The 19,242-nt window shown below is 38.7% G+C and overlaps 2 protein-coding genes across 2 annotated transcripts; both read left to right on the forward strand.

The window, feature by feature from the left end:
• The first annotated feature begins 6,496 nt into the window (after nt 1-6,496).
• Nucleotides 6,497-7,828, forward strand: LOC122053507 (UBP1-associated protein 2A-like). Its single transcript, XM_042615564.1, has one exon. The coding sequence runs from the start codon at nt 6,695-6,697 to the stop codon at nt 7,787-7,789; it is 1,095 nt and encodes a 364-aa protein (XP_042471498.1). The 5' UTR covers nt 6,497-6,694; the 3' UTR covers nt 7,790-7,828.
• Nucleotides 7,829-9,997: 2,169 nt separating this feature from the next.
• Nucleotides 9,998-13,397, forward strand: LOC122053455 (nuclear poly(A) polymerase 1-like). Its single transcript, XM_042615507.1, has 11 exons — nt 9,998-10,111; nt 10,197-10,274; nt 10,354-10,461; nt 10,755-10,817; nt 11,028-11,189; nt 11,369-11,482; nt 11,590-11,652; nt 11,740-12,069; nt 12,285-12,449; nt 12,528-13,249; nt 13,355-13,397. The coding sequence occupies exons 1-11, from the start codon at nt 9,998-10,000 to the stop codon at nt 13,395-13,397; spliced, it is 1,962 nt and encodes a 653-aa protein (XP_042471441.1).
• Nucleotides 13,398-19,242: the final 5,845 nt, after the last annotated feature.

Raw genomic sequence — 19,242 nt, forward strand, 5'->3', positions numbered from 1 at the left:
CATTGTTACACCTTACATAGCGCTCTATGAACAATCAATGCAAATAAAGTTGTTACAATTTACTTACTCGCTCTTCCAAATAAATTAGAAACACTCTCATAATGACACATAGCCTCTCTCCTAGCGGTAGATATCCATTATCCAGAAAACATCTAATCTCTCAGTTGCACATAACCATTATCTTGGAAATATCCATGCCTTGGAAACATCCAATCTCCTATTTACATTAATATAAACATCTCTAATCCCTCATAATAACTATTATGTCAAGACAATATTTCATATTTAATATCCACAATCATTTCTATACATAACTGAAATAAGTCTATCAATGAATAATATCAAAAAATACAAATCTATTTAATTTTTTTAGCTAGAATATATTTATTCTAATTAGTTGTTTTCCTAATTATTATCCATAAACCAAATCATCCATAGCCATAGGATACATCATACATGCTAAAGTAGCAGACACTGATTAAAGCTTCAAGTAAACAGTTAAATAGACACTAAGGGCAAAAACTGATATTAACTTATAATCTCAAAGGTCTCACATAGTAGAGAAACAAAGATTCATTCTCTTACTACTCTAATTATCGCAATAGTACATGCGATATGAATCACATGCTACGATATTATTCTATTTACTAAAAAAAAGTGCATGTTTTTCTCAAATTTTACATCGTACATATTTTATATTTTGATCTAGACATACCTAATGTCTAATCATGAATTCAACATATGAATTCCAATCTGACCTTCAACAGGTTCAATAAATGATGGATTCATTTACTTCGATCATTATTAACACATAAATGATCTCATCTTGATATAATTATCAAGGCGACTTTAACTTATAGATATATCTCCGCTCACAACTATGTAAGTTGTCCCATAAGTAACAGTTTTACCTCTATTTGTACATAACAAATAGAATGTACAAATAGAGATGATTGTCCATGTGAGTGGACTAATTTCAACCTGCCAACATGCTCATCGAGATTTTATATGAATATAACAAAAACAACATATACATTGAATAAATTATGACAAATGATACAATCAAATCACAAAATCTGATTATTATTATAATATTGTTACATTCTACGAAGTTCCAAAGACTTTACATATTCTTTAAATGATTCTTTAGTCATTGACTTAGTAAAAGGATCTACAAGTATAGCACGTGTAGGGACATACTCAAGAATTACTTTTCTTGTAATTATTGTAGCCATATATCCTTCACAAAGTTATATTTTATGGCTATATGATTGCCTTTGATGTGATATTTGAGATTTTTAGAAAAAGCTACTGAAGCTTGACTATCACAGTAGACACTTATTGGACTCCTATTGTTCTCAATAATCTTCAGATGCTTCAGGAATCTTCTCAATTAGACTATTTTTTACACAGCCACTGAACATGCCACATATTTAGCTTCCATAATTGACAAAGCTGCACAAGCTTGTTTCTTGCTATTCCATAAGATGACACCACCATTCGTCAAGAACACATAGTCTAATCTGCATCTGAATAACCTTTCAGACTCATATATGATCCTTGAAAATAGAGACAATAATCTATTGTCGCCTTCAGATACTTGAATATTCTTTTTACCGCATTCCAGTATCTCGGTCCTGGGTTTGACTGGAAGCAACTAAACTAAGCTAATAGCCTAGCTGATATCGAGATGTGTACACAACATAGTGTACATCAAACTACCAATAGCACTAACATATAATTTTTTATTAATCTCAGCTATTTCCTTTAGAGTTTTAGGACACTTACTCTTGCTCAAAACAATATTTTTCACAAAAGGTGTATGTTTTATGTTGCAATTAGACATGCTGAAATGATGTAACATCTTATTTAGTATAAGACTCTTGTGACATACTCAAAAGTCTTTTAGGACGATCTCTAATGATCTTCACCCCTAAGATGTACTCGACTTCTCCCATATCCGTTGTATCGAATTGTGATGACAACCACTTCTTGACTTCATTCATATATCCAATGTCATTTCCAGCTATCAACATATCATTAACATATAATGATAAAATGACATAATTTCCTTTTTCTCTTTTCAAGAAAACATAATGATCGTCATTGATCATCTCAAAACCATAAGATAAAACGACTTCGTTAAATCTTATGTTCCATTGTCTTGAGACTTACTTTAGCCCATATATAGATTTTTTAAGTTTACATACTTTTTCCTTTTAGCCTTTAAAAATGAAACCTTCTGACTGAACCATATAGATTTCCTCGTCAAACTCACCATTAAAAAAAGTGATTTTTACATCCATCTGATGTAATTCCAAGTTGTAATGTGCCACAAAGGCTAAAATAAATCGTATTGACACCAATTTCACTACGGGAGAAAATATCTCTTCAAAGTCAATACCCTCCATTTGGATATATCTTTTTACAACTAAACGAGCTTTGTATCTGTTAATTGATCCATAAGCTTTCCTCTTTATCTTGAGAACCCACTTATTCCCAATAGCCTTTCGGCTCGAAGGAAGATTGACTGAGTCCCAAACATGATTTTGATTCATAGACTTAATCTCTTCAACCATTGCAGCTTTTCATTGTTCTCTAACTCTATATCCCAATGCTTCCTCAATAGATTGAGGTTCATCATCGTCAATTGGAAGTTTTTGTTGGTGCAATCAACCTAGGTTTTGATCGGTACGATCATAGTTTTGATGTGTGTGTCAAAGAGTTCAAGTTAGGTTCATCCTTGTATTTGATATGTGTATTTGAGTTGTGCAGGTTCGCAAGATACACATGCGACTCAGGTTGATGGCTTCGGGTCCGGTGAAGGATGATGCATCCGAGGGACCGTGGACAAGGCAGCAAGGACAAAGGCCGAGGGAAGCAATTTCGAGGCATACGCGAAGGATGGCATTGGGGACGAGCCGCAGGCTTGAATGCATCCGAGGGACGAGAGCCAAAGAAAGTATGCTTGAAGGTTCTGGTAAAGCTGCAAAGGAAGCGTCAAAAGAGTCGTAAGGGTGAGGGTACGAGTACACGAGAGATTGTACTCGGAGTAAAAACATAAATTCTAGGGTTTACTGTAGCAGTACTGTAGCAGCACTGTAGCAGTACTGTAGCAGTCGACTGCATGTTTTAGCAGTCGACTGGTGCAGTCGACTGCGCAGTCGACTGGGCGCGAACAGAATGGTTCTGTTCGTTCGGTCGGTGTAGATCAGTCGACTGCAAGTTTTAGCAGTCGACTGCACTAGTCGACTGCTAGTTTTAGCAGTCGACTGGTATATGACCGTTGGTGCTGGAAAGTAGCCGTTGGCTACTTCCAACGGTAACACCAGTCGACTGCATGTTTTAGTAGTCGACTGGTGCCGAGATGAGTTGATATGATGATCAACTCTCTCCTCTTATTTAAGGAAAGCTTTCGGGCTTGAAGGAGGTTACTCATGCTTATTGAATAACTCCTTGTCATTGCCCAAAAGCTTCCAAGCCTACTCTCTTCCTCCTAAACCTAAGTTCATCATTGTAAAGAGGAAGAGATCCTTTGTGAGAGGTTTGCTCCACCGAGAAGGAGAAAGCTCTAGCCGGAGATTGCCGGGGACTGATCCACAGAAAGATCAAGGGCTCGTCCACCTCAAGGACACGCCGTGGAGTAGGAGCAAGCAATCTCCGAACCACGTAAAAGAATCGTGTTAGCGTTTGTGTTCTTACTCATTGCTTTCTTGTTTTAGTTTCATTTCCGCTTGCGCAAACTAACCGTGTAGAGAAGAAATCAAAGTTTGGGGTGACCTAGCTATCCAACCCCCCTTCTAGCCGGCCACCGATCCCCTACAGTTTTATCAATGCTTCATTCTCAATATCAAAGCTCTTCTTAGGTTGATTTTATGAACACTTCTTCGTAAGTTGGACTGTTGAGAAGTCAACTCATGACTTGGCATATCACTCTCACTCGGTTGACTAGACTCAAGCATCCCTTTTGACACCTCTTTTGTTAATAATATCTCCTCCTCAAATAGAGGAATACTTTCATCAACATCACTCCGGTTGAGAACTCTGTTTTAAGAAAAATCACATCTCTCGAATATGTTTCAAAGATGGTTTAATCTAGTTGCTCACCTATGAAAACATAACCTTTGGAGGTCTTATGATATCTAATAAAGATACATTTCTTACCCCTAGGGCCCTTGTGAGAACTATCATGAACATAAACAACTGACCCCTAGGGTCTCAAATTACTCAAATATGATTTTCTGTCTATCCAACGTTCATATGGGGTATATGAAACTGCCTTTGAAGGCACCTTGTTAAGTATATAGGTCACAGTTAATAATACATCTCTCTAATAGGCCAAGTTAACAAAAATTGTAAAAATTTGAACAAAAATAGTAGAAATGTTCTTACTCCCCAATAACTTATACTTATCTCCTCCTTTGATCACATAAAAAAATATGAAACACTTTTCTAGGGGTATCTTAAAAAATTTATAACCATTAACTGTTAAAGTAATTAAATATTAATTTCAATAATTAATTTCCAAGCTGTAGCGAGGCACTAGGTTTTTTTGAGTATTGAAACAACAACCATTTCTAGACAAAGTCTTTTAAATAAAATAAATATTTAATTATCTTTTTGAGACTTCTAGGTTTTTTTTTTTTTTAATTGAATGATAACACTTTAATCTAAGTATGATCTTGGAACCCAGTACAAATTCCTACCTACTAAATTTACTAAAAATTTGGGAGGTACGTAACTTCTAGAGATTTTTTTAATTTGTTCCTGGTATTTTCTAATGTATCAGTTTAGTCTACCATACTTTCTAAAATTTGATATTTGAAAGTTATTCAGTTTCAAACATGCATGTTCATTTTTCAAACTTTCGATTTGTATTTTCAATTTATCATTTTCTAATTTTAAATTATCAAACAAATCTAAAGGGCATGCATTGACTAATTGTCTTTTCAAGTGTATATTTTCTTTTTCTAATTTTACTAAATCCTTAGAAAGAATCTTAATAGATTGAAATGACTTTTCAAGAGATAAGGCAGATACTTGACTTACCTTGTATTTTGATGCTCCTCATTCATCGCAGCTTCCTTCCGATGATGCTCCCTCTTCATCAATGCTCATCTTTGAGCTGCTTTCATCTTCCTTTTGATGGCCTGCTATTAGAGTCAGTCCGGCATAGACTTCAACTTCGGATTTTGATGACGTCGTTTCGTCCCACGTCACCTTCAGGGTTTTGAGCTTAGATTTCGTTGATCTTTTGCCCTTGTCCTTCTCCTTTTTCTTTAATTCTGGACTGTCATCTTTGATGTGCCCTTCTCCTTGACAGTTGTAACACCGGACCTTCCTTTTGCTTCGATTTGTTTCTTTGTCTGCGACTTATTAAATTTATTATATTTAATAAATTTATTGAATTTTCTTACCATTAGGGTTGCTTCGTCTTCATAGATTGATGCTTCGGAGTCTGGATCTTCCTTCTTGGCTTTCAAGGCAAGATTGTTGTTCGACTTTTTGATTTTTTTTAGGATATCTACACATCGAGTTTCATGAAATTCAAAAGTAAAAAATAAATTCTTTAGTGTATTTACTTCGAAGTCCTTAGAGATGTAGTATGCATCTACTAAGGATAATCATTTTGGAGTTCTCGAGAAGACGTTGAGCGCGTATCAGATTGAATCTCGGTTCGTTACCGATTCTCCGAGATTGTTGAGCTGAGTGATGAGTTCTTTAATCCGTGCTTGGAGTTGCGCTACCTTTTCTCCATGGTTCATCCGCAGGTTTGTTAGCTGGGTTCGAAGGATGTCTCGTCTTGCTAACTTTGCTTCCGAAGTATCTTCGTGGAGTTCCAGGAATTGCTCCCAGAGCTCTTTGGCAGATTCGTAGCTGCCGATTCGATTGACCTCCTGGGGTGGAAGGACGCTCAGCATATGAAACTCTGCTTTACCATTCACCACGAAGTCAGCTTGTTCTTTCTTTGTCCATAAACACTCTTCTTTTCCAACACCATGTTGGTCCTTGGGGACTACAAAACCATATTTCCTAATTAACAGAATCTCAAAGTATGTTTTAAAAAAATACCTCCATGCGACATTTTCATTGTGCGAAGTCTCCCTCGAACTTCGATGGATGAATGCTTGCACTGACCATCGTTTCGTTGCTTTTGTGGTGACTAGTCCTTTTTGAAGCGACCTTGCTCTAATACCACTTATTGGCCCTAGTGGGCCGGCAAGAGGAGGATGAATTGCCTGTAAAAAAAAATGAACCTTTCCCGACTTTTAACTCAGATTAGTAGCAACAGTATAATTATAATAAGTAAATTAAACAACTACAAAATGAAAGAAAAGGTAAAGAAATTGAATTAGTAGCAGCAGCATGCTCTCACGCCTCCAACTCTCGTCCCCTGCACGAGCACGAGTTATAGAGAATAAGCATTTCAAAGTTTAATTGTAAAAATGACTTGAGAATGTTCATTACAATGGAATAGTTATTCTAAATTCTTGTCTCATGTGATCCTTACTTCGGCTAGTGATGGGCTCTTCCTGTCGACGATGATTTAATTTGGGCCGAACGATTCATGGACCAAATTCTAACCGATTCTTTGGACGATTCGAGTCGTTCGCTCAACTCGCCTTGCGGTGGTTCGTCCTCTCAAATCTGAAGTCGAAACAAAACAATACGATCGAAACCCTAGCCATCCGCAATGGCGAACACGGGCGCTCTCAACAGAAGGAAGCGCAAGAGAATCCGGAAATCCAGCAGGAAGAGATGGCAGAAGAAGAATCCCGAAGAGGAGGATCCGATCCTCTTCGGCGGCGCTATTGACGGGGAGGAGAACCGCCCCTCCTCCTCCTCCTCCCATCACTCCGACGAGATCCGAGATGTCCTCGAGACTCGCACGAAGGACGAGCTCATCGAGATCCTGCTCGATGCCGTCGCCTCCGACGTCGACCTCCTTGCGCGCGTCCGCGCCGCCGCCGACAGCGATGTCGCACGCCGCAAGGTGTTCGTTCATGGTCTCGGTCGGGACGCCACCCGAGAAGCGCTCCTCGAGGCCTTCCGCCTCTACGGCTCCGTCGAAGAATGCAACCTCGTCATCGACAAGGCCACTGGTCACGCCAAGGGCTACGGCTTCGTCCTCTTCCGAACATGCGCCGGAGCCATCAAGGCTCTCAAGCAGCCTCAGAAGATGGTCGACCGCCGCCTCGTCTCCTGCCAATTAACGGCCGCCAGGGCCGACTCCGCCGGCGACTTCAATGAGAGGAAGATGCACGCGAGCAACGTTCCGGCGGATGCGAGCTCGGAAAACCTAAGGTCGTTCTTCTCGCAGTTCGGGGAGGTGGAGAGGGGGCCGTTGGGGTTCGACTCGCGCACGGGGAGGTCGAGGGGGTACGCCATCTTCTCTTACAAGACGGTGGAGGGAGCTCGGAAGGCCCTCGAGGAGCCCTTCAAGATGTTCGAGGGGCACCGACTGTACTGTGCGAAGGCCGTCGCTCCCTCGCAGAAAAAGAAGGCACCTGCCGCCGCCATCACGACGTCCCCTGCAGCTTTGCTGGGGCCAGCCCCGCAGCCTGTGCTCGCGGCGGTGGCCGCGGCACAGAACCTTATGATTCATCGGCAGAATCCAGCTCACGCTCCATTGCTGGCGCATCACCCAGCTGCAATACGGAACACGATCTCCGGTGGAACGGGATTACTCTCGCTGCCGGGGCAGGGACTTGGATTGGGGTCGGCAAGTGAACCTCCTTCGATCCTCGGACCCTATGGGTCTCAGAGAGCTTCCGGTTTGTTGGAATGAGATATTGATAGAAGTTAGAAAAAAAATACTTAAATTAAATGTTTTGATGCTTTTCGTTTAAATGAATAATTAGTGATGTGCATTTTTTAATTAATAATAGTTATAGAATTAATTTTAATAGTTAAAATCATATGTTTAAAAAAAAGTGTGCATATACTCAATAAGCCATTAAGTATTTTAAATTAAAATTTTATATTTTAAAAATGAAATTATAAGAAATTATTAAACAAAGTAAAAATGGGTTAGATTTTATCTGTTTAATATATAATAATATTATTATTCGGGATAAATGCGGATGTTAGTGGATAATTAGTAATTTAGTTGCGAAATTTAAAAACCGCCATCCTGTCTTTTCGCGTCTGATTCAACTCAAGTGGCTTCTTATTGGTGGTCATCATCTTAGTGGCTTCTTATTGTCTTGGACTTCCCTAGAGTTTCTCCTAATTCCACATTAAAAATTTTAATATTGAAAATTAAATAAATACATCAGTTAATTAAGACTCAACTCTTAACCGACTCATCTACCAGCCCGTTGAATCTGTTCAGAATCCAAATCAGATGGATTTGGAGCCCGGCCCATGAGCCACCTTAGTGCATCTATCGTTTTAAATAAAATTATAAAAGTTTATTAAACCAAATAAAAATAAGTTATTTTTCACATCCTATCTGCTGACAACTGTAATTTGGTTTTGGTTGTTGATTGGGTGAAGATGTTTACACTAATGAGAGATTTTTAAAAAGAAAATTTTAAAATTTTTTACTTAATTAATAGATATTTTATTGATTTAGTTTTTTTTATTCCATGTGATAAATGTACTTCTAACGTAGTATTATTATTATTATTATTATTATTATTATGTAATAAATGTAGTTAAGTATGTCGCCCACAACCGCTCACGTAAAGGTGTGCAAATGTATTTGTGTATATATATATAACAGTACCATCCTTACAATCGTTATTGAGGCACCTCAATTCATTTTTTATATTTTTAAAATCAACATTTTCTTAAACCCTAAATATATATACTCCTTGTCAGCACCTAAAATTTTTTAGTTTTAAATTTTTTTAGCTTGAACACTATAACACAACTCCTAAACTTTAAAGGTAAAATTTAAGTGGCTTAACCCTAAAGCTAAACAAAATATATAAGAAATAAAATAAAAAAATACTATTAGGCACTCTAAATATATATCCTATGAGCACATAAAATTTTTTAATTTTAAATTTTTTAACTTTAACATTATAATCCTTAAAGATAAAATCTAATTGATAATCTCGAAGCGTCTGGATTGAATCTATGCACCTTTATTCATTCAGTAATTATGTATTTATTTATTTTAGCTTCTAGGTTAAGTATTTTGTCTATAGAATTTAGAGATGGATTATAATGTTCAAATTAAAAAAAAAATAAATGCTCATGAGGTATATATTTAGGATGCTAATAGTATTTTTTTTTAAATTTTTTTTAAACTCTGAGTTAAGTCAATTACATTTTTCTATCAAGGTTTTGGTGTTGATAACTGTGTTCAAGCTAAAAACAAATGAAAGCGAAAAAAAAAAATTAAAACTAAATTTTTTTGACACTCACAAGTACGGTATATGTATTTAAGATATAGGATTCAGTTGATTAAAAAAAAAAAGAAGAAGAAGATTGAATTGAGGCGCGGATGGAATCAGTGACTAAATTTAAAACCATTTCGGCCCGGTTTTTTCGCGTATATAAGTGGAGTGTCTTCTTATTCCTCACGTCACTACCTTCTCCTTTAGGGTTCGAGAAGCTAAGCGATCGCGGCAAGTTTTCTCCTAGAGGTTCTTTCCCATTCTGTTTGATTTTCTAGGATTTAGTTTAGAGTTTTTTTTAATCTTGTTTATAAGAGATAGATAAGAGCGAAGAGAATAGCCATTAGGAATGTTTGTTGATGGTTATTTACTTTTGGAGGAATTGTTGTGCTTAGGGTTTTATATATATATATGTTAAATTAAGTCTCCCATCTGAACTGGCTGGATTATTTGGCTCTTTGTTTCATTGTATGAAATTTAGGGCAGAAATGTATTTTAAGAATTCAATTTTTCGCTCTAGTAATTCAATCTCCAGAGTGTATGGTTAGGGTTTTGATTTAATTCAGTAATTCTAGTGCGCAGGCACCTTGCATATCAGAAATATAAAACTTAAGATCTTTTTGGCAAGCGTGAGTTATTTGTCACCCATGGAGAACTCTGGAGTCGTTAAACGGACTAACGGTCATCTTGGGGTCACTGAGCCAATCTCATGGAGTGGGCCGACAGAGTATGATCTCATCAAGACAGGGGAGCTAGAGAAGGTTCAACCTTGTATACTTAATGATTTCCCTTAAAACTTGTTATCAATGACTGTGTTGTTGTAACATTCATTATCTTTTGTATCAGTATCTTGAGGGTGCTGGGTTGTATGAAAGTCATGAAGAAGCAGTTTGCAGAGAAGAGGTTTTGGGAAAATTGGATCAGGTTCGCCATCTATTGTTGATGCCTTTGATACATTATTCATCTCTTTTTGCTGGTCCTGATGGTTGTTGGGTTTTTGCAGATTGTGAAGCTTTGGATTAAGAAAGTTAGTAAGGCCAACGGATTCAATGAGCAATTTGTCCAAGAGGCAAATGCGAAGATATTTACTTTTGGATCTTACCGACTTGGGGTAGTCTCATCTTTCCCTAAAACTCTGCAATTTTGTGATATGTTTATTACCAACTCGTCAAGTGTACTGATATGTTCATTTGCCTATTCCTATTAAACTTGTGAAGAGCATCCGAATATATATATTTGCATTATTTTGGTAGTGATTGATAATGAGAGAGGTTTAGGCTCCAAACTTACTTAATTATGCAGTTTTGTTTATAAGAAATCATTAGAGCATCTGAAATTTTTTAAGTTTGTGCCTGTTCTATGATGTGTGGTGTTATCTGATTTCTTTCGTTTTCTTAATGTTAGGTGCACGGGCCTGGAGCGGATATAGACATTTTGTGTGTGGGTCCACGCTATGCTACAAGAGAAGTAAGTATATTCCTATCTATCTTTAGACATTGTTGTTTTGTTTTTTTTTGTTTTCACTTTCTTTGACATAAGCATTTTGCATACAACTTAATGTAGCCAAACTCAAATGGTTGGTAAATTCATGGCTGTTTTGCTGTTTATTTGAAACAAGCACTTGAATCTACTGTTGATTTTTGAATGTTATTAACCTATTTTTGAATCTTTTTGCAGGAAGATTTCTTCATACAACTACATAACATGTTGTTTGAGATGCCAGAAGTGACAGAACTGCACCCTATTCCTGATGCTTATGTCCCTGTAATGAAGTTTAAGCTCAATGGAGTTTCCATAGATCTTCTATATGCTAAACTACCGCTTTGGGTCATTCCTGAAGTAAGTTTTCTTTTCTTTTTCTCCTCAAACTCTTATCTTTCATCCACACAAGTCGATTTGATTTTTTTTACCTTTGAACGTTATGGACTTCAATCTAATGAATCATAAATAAAATGTGAAGAAGATTCAGATTTCTAGAATATTACTAAATCTGATTTCTCTTATATGTTGTCTTTCAGGACCTAGATATCTCACACGACTCGACATTACAAAACGCTGATGAGAAGACTATTCGCAGTTTGAATGGGAGTAGAGTCACTGATCAAATATTACGCTTGGTGCCAAATATTCAGGTGACACTTTGACACAATCCCTTGAATTTTGTATATTGTTCTTGTATTTTCCCAAGTTGTACTTTTGCATGATCTTATAAATTTTGTACATGTTTTGTTTGCTTCAGAATTTTCGCACAACTTTGCTTTGCATGAGGTTTTGGGCAAAACGTCGCGGAGTATATTCGAATGTACGCTTATCGCATTACATGTTGTTTTTTTCTTTCCTTCGTCACATGAAGAAATCTTCTCTCATTACTTTTCCTTCATTTTGTCAGGTTACAGGATTTCTTGGTGGTATAAATTGGGCAATACTCGTGGCTCGCATTTGCCAACTATACCCAAATGCAAAGCCAAGCATGTTGGTATCACGTTTTTTCCGTGTCTACACCCAGTGGAGATGGCCAGCCCCTATCTTGCTTTGTAAGATTCAAGAGGGCACTCTTGGATATCCTATCTGGGATCCAAAGAGAAACTTCAGAGACAGACTTCACCAGATGCCCATAATTACACCTGCATATCCTTGTATGAACTCCAGCTATAATGTATCATCGAGTACATTACACGTTATGATGGAAGAATTTCAGCGTGGGGATCAAATATCTAAGGTGCATTATTCTCTATATATTATTCTCTTTTATAAATTTGCATGAATCTGACGTCTTGTCTACTAGATAAAATCTATAATGAATATTTCATCAGTTTTTTACTTGTATGCTTGCTTTTTAGTAGCCATTTGATGACTTGATGATTCAGAAAATAGTTTATCATAATCACAAGTTTTATCCATCTTCAAAGTGCCTTATGGTGGACAATGTGCCAGGCAATGGAGGCTGGCAAAGCTGACTGGGATCGTCTGTTTGAGCCTTATCCCTTTTTTGAAGCCTACAAAAATTATCTGGAGATCGATATAACTGCTGGAAATGATTCCGACCTTAGGAACTGGAAAGGTTGGGTGGAATGCCGTCTCCGAACATTGACTCTCAAGGTAAATTAAGCGCAAAACTGAACTATATTTATTGGGTGGTTAATTTGTTTTTTTAACGACTTGGAACTTCTTTTACAGATTGAAAGGCACACTTTTGGCATGCTTCAGTGTCACCCTTGTCCGCGTGAATTTTCGGACAAATCTAGACCTTTTCATTGCTGTTACTTCATGGGCCTTCAGAGAAAAAAAGGAGTACCAGTACCAGAAGGCGGCGGCGGACAATTCGACATAAGAGTAACTGTGGAAGAGTTCAAGCATTCGGTCAGCATGTATACTAAGTGGAAACCAGGAATGGAGATTCGAGTTGGCCACATAAAAGGAAGAAATGTTCCATCATTCGTATGGCCTTCTTCTCCTTCCAAAGTAGTTTCCAGAGGGAGGACCTCAGTTAGAGTCCGGGCCGTAAAGGCTGTTGAGGCAGTGGCTAAAATGGCAGACAGATTTACTGACATGCAACAATTGGACGAAGGCACCTCTACTGAATCCACTAGATCAAAAAGGAGAAAGATCTTGTATGATAAAACAGAGGAGAATGGTACTCAACAAGGAATTTGTAGCGGCAGCAACATTTACATACAGGATGGAGGTACCATTGCACCTCCTTCTACTCCTCCCACAAAAGAAGTCATCGCAAATGCTGCTGGTTGCTCTGTGGAACCTTCTCACACCGGTAAAACAGTGATCCAAGTAAGAACGCCCAGCGGCAGTTATACGCAAAATGGAGGGGCTGAAGAACTTGCTGATCTATCTTTGGTGTGGACTCCTGTTAAGACCACCAACAACCAACGCAGGCCGTTAAGGTATTTGGTTTTGCCAGTCGTTTCTCAAATTTCACCATCATGCAATTTACTCTGTGGTTGCTTGTTGTATAATTTGAAGCTTATTTTATCTGTAACCTGTTGCAGGGTGCGGTTATCTACTGTGTTTAGATCTAGTGGACAAACATAGTGATGTTACTCGTCGAAAGTTGAGTTCCATCTGCCATGACAAGCTTCATGCTACTTCCGAGTGAAGACAGGCACAAGATGAAGACACTGATGCCAACGTGATGTAGTCTGAGTTGCTCTGTAGAACGTTCTTATCCTGTGGCTGTGACATAGAATGAAGGTGCCGAAGAACTTTCTGCTCTATCTTTGGCGTGGGCTTCTGTTACTACCACCGACGTCCAACACAGGCCCTTGAGGTATTTGATTGTGCCAATCATTTGTCAGAATTCGCCAACACGATTACATTTTAGTTTATTGTTAGATTATATGCATCATGCATGGAGAAGCTATACTCATCTGTGGTTGCTTGTGTTATATAATCTGAAGCTTATTTTATCTGTAATCCCTCCTTCCTCTTGCAGGTTGAGTTGCTAGCTACTGTGTTTAAATCTCCGACGACAAGCTTCATTCTGCTTCCGAGTGAAGACGGACGAGAGATGAAGACACTGATGTCCACATGACGCAGTTTGATAAAAGTTAAATTATGTTTTTTTCTCTAGTGCATTGTGGGTACTGAGAGCCTTAACTCTCCCATAACTCAAGTGTAAACTTACTTATTATATAAGGTAACTCAGTCAATTTAAGTTAAGTTTAAAATAAATAAGTCGTTAAGATGATTATTTAAATTTAGCTTGATTTTTTTTTTGTTGTGAGCTTGAGTTTATGTTTAAATTTGATTTTAATTCATTTAGAAGTTATCAAAATCTCAAATAAAATTTGTTTAATATAATTATTTGAAACTTTTATATTTTAAATTTATTTGATTTGTTATTAAAGTTTGATAATAAAAACATGTTTATTTATTTTAAAAATTTATTTATCTATTTATTTAATATATTGATAAAAATTTTATTAATGAATATAATTTATAAATATTGTTCGAACATTAACAAATTATATATATATATATATATATATAAATTTATTATTTAATTTAATAAATTGTTCGAATTTATTTATTTAACTAATCTTGTATATTGCAAATGCTTAGCTTGTTAACAACGTTTAAATGCTTGATGAGTCATCAATTTCAAAATAAAAAAATTTAGGGTGCGTTTGATTTATCCCATTTTTATTTTCATTTTATGAAAAATGTGCGTTTTTCGTTTTTCATAAAATGACTTTTCCGCGTTTTTCGTTTTCTTAAAAAATGCTCTCTCATTTTTTTAAAAATAAATGTGGAAAACACAAACTAAACACGTTTTCTATTTTCTCAGAAAATGAAAACAGAAAATAACATAGAAAACACAAACCAAACATCTCCTTACATTTTTCATTTGAAAAGAAACTTTAGCAGAGCTAAAATATTTTCAACACAAAAGATCAAATCATGCAAATTTTAATGATTACTCCATAAATTATCATATAGAAATAAAAACTGATGCAGATGTATCACAGGATATTAGGGAAATTACAAGGATGAAGAGGGGTATTTTCATCATTCAACATGTTAGGACTTTAAGTGAGGAGAAGCACTGTTCATAGAGGGAGGAGGGGTATTCGTGTTCTTCTCGCCGCGGCACCCACGAACCAAGAGGGCAGCTTCTGCTCTCTTTCTCACCGCCACCGCCTCTCCCTCACGCCAACGGTTGCCGCCCATCTCCTTGCCCGTCACGCCGACGACACCGGCGCCGCCCCCTTTTTTCCTTTTGTGTTGGGCCGCAGCCACCAGGTGGCTGCCTTGTTTTGCTTGACCGCCGACACCGCGAACGGAGGAGAGATGGAGTTCCTCCTTCGTGCTTCTTTTTGCCGCCGCCACCATAGCCTCAGGAGATGCACGTCGCCTCGCCGGAGGTTCTCGCTGCCACCTCCGGCGGGCGTCGACGCCGCCTCCAGAGGCCACCACCTCCAGTAGTCGTAGATGCCACCCCCAGCGACAGTCGCCGCTGTTGCAACCGCCTCCCTCGGCTGTTGTCACTGCCGCCGCCTCCAGCGGCTGCGGATGCTGCCACCAACGCCTCCGGTAGCCGACACCGCATCCAACGGGCGTCGCCTCCAGCGACAACCGTTGCCTCCTCTAGTGGTCGTCGTCACCCTCCGGGCAGCCGTCGTTTGAGTGCTTAGGTTTGTCTACTTCGGCCTTCGAGTCGAGATGATGTTTGACCTGCGAGCCGATGTGGTTCCGGTCATCGAGCCGTTGTATTTTGCTCTTCACACCGTTATTACGATTGTGAGTTACTGATATTATCCGACCCACGTGCCGTGCGTCGGCCTACCCACCGCTGTGGTGTGTTCGGCCTGCGTGCCGATATTATATCTCGGCCTGCGGGCCGACGTCATCTCTCAGCCAGCGTGCCACTATTATCTCTCGGCCTACATGTTGTTTGCCGGATCCAGGTCACGCTCGGCTCCCGGTAGACATATTCGGCTCCTCAGTTGACACACTCATCTAGCCTTCAAGGTCATGACGACTCGATCAACAGCGTGACCAGCTCACCGATCCATCCGAGGGCATCCCTCGGGGCCAGGGTATGTCACCGTATTAATCTTATATTTATTTCATTGTTCTGCTATTATTCGACTGCTTATATATTCGTGGGGCCCACCTCTAGCATCGGGGTACCAGAGATCGGGGCAACACGATCGCTGGCTGTAGGTAGTGTTGACCGGAGGTCTTCCGATGACTTGGTCAACACAGAAGATAGCTCACCATCCGGGTCATGGAGATGCGGTCAGCATTCCAGACACGTCACACCGGCATTTCCGTCTTCTCAGATTCCCGATAGGAACATAATTGGTGTCGTCTGTGGGAACTTCGCCTGATCTGAAACGTGAAAATGGACGATGCCGGAAAATTCTGCCATACTCATGACTTTGGTGGGTTTCGACTAACGTATCATATTCTCCTCACTCCACAGGTATTCGGGAGTTGAGGAATTGAGTCAGACTCTCTGTTGGACGGTAGGTCAGTTTTTCCGTTGTATTTTCTCTTTCGATCATAGGATCTGCCATAGTTCTCCGGTCGAACACTCCCGTGCCAATCGGCCGGGCTTGTCTTATATTAGAATCACGGGCGACTCCCGTGCCGATCGGCCGGGCTTATCTTATATTAGAGTCACGAGCTCAATGTCGAAAACTCCCGTGTCGATCGACCGGGTTTACATTATATTAGAGCCACAGGTCCGATGTCGAAGACTCCCGTGTCGATCGACCGGGTTTACATTATATTAGAGCCACGGGCTCAATGTCGAAGACTCCCGTGCTGATCGGCCGGGCTTGTCTTATATTAGAGCCACGAGCTCAATGTCGAAGACTCCCGTGCCGATCGATCGGGTTTACATTATATTAGAGCCACAGGCTTGATGTCGAAGACTCCCGTGCCGATCGGCCGGGTTTACATTATATTAGAGTCACATGCTCGATGTCAAAGACTCCCGTGCCGATCGGCTGAGTTTATATTATATTACAGTCACAGGCTCGATGTCAAAGACTCCCGTGCCAATCGGCCGGGATTATATTATGTTAGAGTTGCAGGCTCAATGTCGAAGACTCCTTTGTCGATCGGTCGGGATTATATTATGTTAGAGTCGCGGGCTCAATGTCGAAGAATCCCGTGCCGATCGACCGGGTTTATATTATATTAGAGCTGTTGGTGCAGTTAGCACTAACGGTCTAACTCAAATTTTGATGAATGACAAAATATGTTAAATTAGTTTCGTTGTTATTTAACACTCTGACCGAGTGTGCAGGAAAAGCCCAGACAGGTTGACGGACCAACCTGATGTATGGCACGAAGCCCAGTTAGGTCGATGGGCTTACCGGATAACTGGCACGAAGTCCAAACGGATCGATGGGCTGACCAGACGTTTTGCATGAAGTCCAGCTAGGTCAACAGACTGACCGAATAGCTGGCATGTGTTAGAGTGTATACTAAAAGCCTAACTTTTTGTAAACATTTATTTTTGAAATAAAGAATCACATTGGTCAAATGTCTACATTTATATGCTAAGTGTAGTTGTTCAATTAATTTATATTGTAGATAACATGGTGTGTGGTGTCATACACAGAAGATCATGTTATCAGTTCCTTATAAATTATAAACAGTAGCTCACGACTAAGATGGATAGGAACAAACCATTGGAATATTCGTAGTGTAATTTGGTATTAGTTTATCTTGACTATAAAATTACACTAGTACACTCTGAGTGTATTGAGCAGGACCATTTAAGGTAATTTCTTTTTATACTGACTGCATAAAAGAACAAGACCTTTGTTATTATGGAAGTGTGTGCTCTTAATCATGATATAATAACAAGCACATATACTCAATATTCATTTCTTTAATTTATCAAAGGGTGTGATTTAGTTCAATAAATCAATAGGCCCAATAAGTTGAGAAATGATATTATTTATATGGTGTGTTATTGATTATAGAATGAAACTGTGTCCTAGTAATCTAGGTTGATAATGTCCCCAAGAGGAGCTCATAAGGATTGTCGTGTAAACCCTGCAGGTGGACTTAGTCCGACATGACGATAAGGTTGAGTGGTACTACTCTTAGAGGTAGATATTAATTAAGTGAGTTCTCAGTAACTCATTTAATTAGTGGACATTCTATATCTTAAACACATGGAGATTAATACACTCATGATAAGAAGGAGCCCATATAGTAATATGAGATTGGTGCGGTAGTTTAATAATATCTCTTTAGTGGTATGAGTTATTATTGATGAACTCGAGTTGGGTGTTCAGGGCGAACACAGGAAGCTCAAGTTCATCTAGAGACCAAAACCAATTCCTCCTCTCGGTCCCTATCGTAGCCTCTTAGTTATAAAGTTTTATACCCACCTAAACCCACCTTCTTACCCATCCCAAGGTGGTCGGCCAAGCCAAGCTTGGAGCCCAAGCAAGGGCCGACCAAGATAAGGCTTGGATGGGTTGAAGTGTGGTCGGCCTAGCTTGAACCCAAGCTTAGGTGGTCGACCACAATAAAATTAAAAGGATTTTATTTTTTAAAATATTTCCTTATGTGGAAGCCATGATTTAAAAAAGAGTTTTAAAATTAAATCTTTCCTTTTATAGTTTCTACAAAAGATTAAGAGAAATGTTTGATATCTTTCCTTATTTGTAGATTGAAAGGAAGATTTTAATTTTGGAGAAAATTTTCCTTATTATAATCATCAACATGTTTTAATAGAGAGATTTTAATTTATAAAAGTTTCCTTTTATAACCAACCATGAAGGAAATTTTTAAAAGAGAAATTTTTTATTTTAAAAATTTCCGAAAACAAATTAGGAAGTTTTAATTTTGTGTTTAAAACTTTCCTTGTTTGGAGAAATTGTAGGGGCCGACCACATTAATAAATAAAAGGAATTTTTAATTAAATTTTCCTTTCATTGGCAAGGAAATTAAGGAAGTTTTAATTAAAACTTTCCTTATTTGCCAAGACCAAGGAATATAAAAGAGAGGGTAGAGGTGCCTCACCTCATAACAATATATCTTCTATTATTCCTCTCTTCCTTGGTGGTGGTCGGCCATCTCTTCCTCTTCCTCTCCTATTCTTCTTCCTTGTGTGGCCGGCGACATCTTCATCTCAAGGAGCTTGGTGGTGGCCGGATCTTGTTAGAGGAAGAAGGAGAGATAGGAGGCTTTGTTTCTTAGCATCCCATGGAGCTTGGTTGATGGCCGAAAGTTCTTCATCTCTTGAAGATTGTTGGTGGCCAAAATTTGCTTGGAGAAGAAGGAAGCTTGAGTGGATTCTCGTCTCGGTAGATCGTCACCCACACGATGTCCGAGATAAGAAGAGGAATACGATAGAAGATCGTGAGATCTATAAGCTACAAAAGGTATAACTAGTTATTAGTTT

Source organism: Zingiber officinale, chromosome 3A, assembly GCF_018446385.1.
Source record: "Zingiber officinale cultivar Zhangliang chromosome 3A, Zo_v1.1, whole genome shotgun sequence".
In the NCBI taxonomy this organism is placed as follows: Eukaryota; Viridiplantae; Streptophyta; class Magnoliopsida; order Zingiberales; family Zingiberaceae; genus Zingiber; species Zingiber officinale.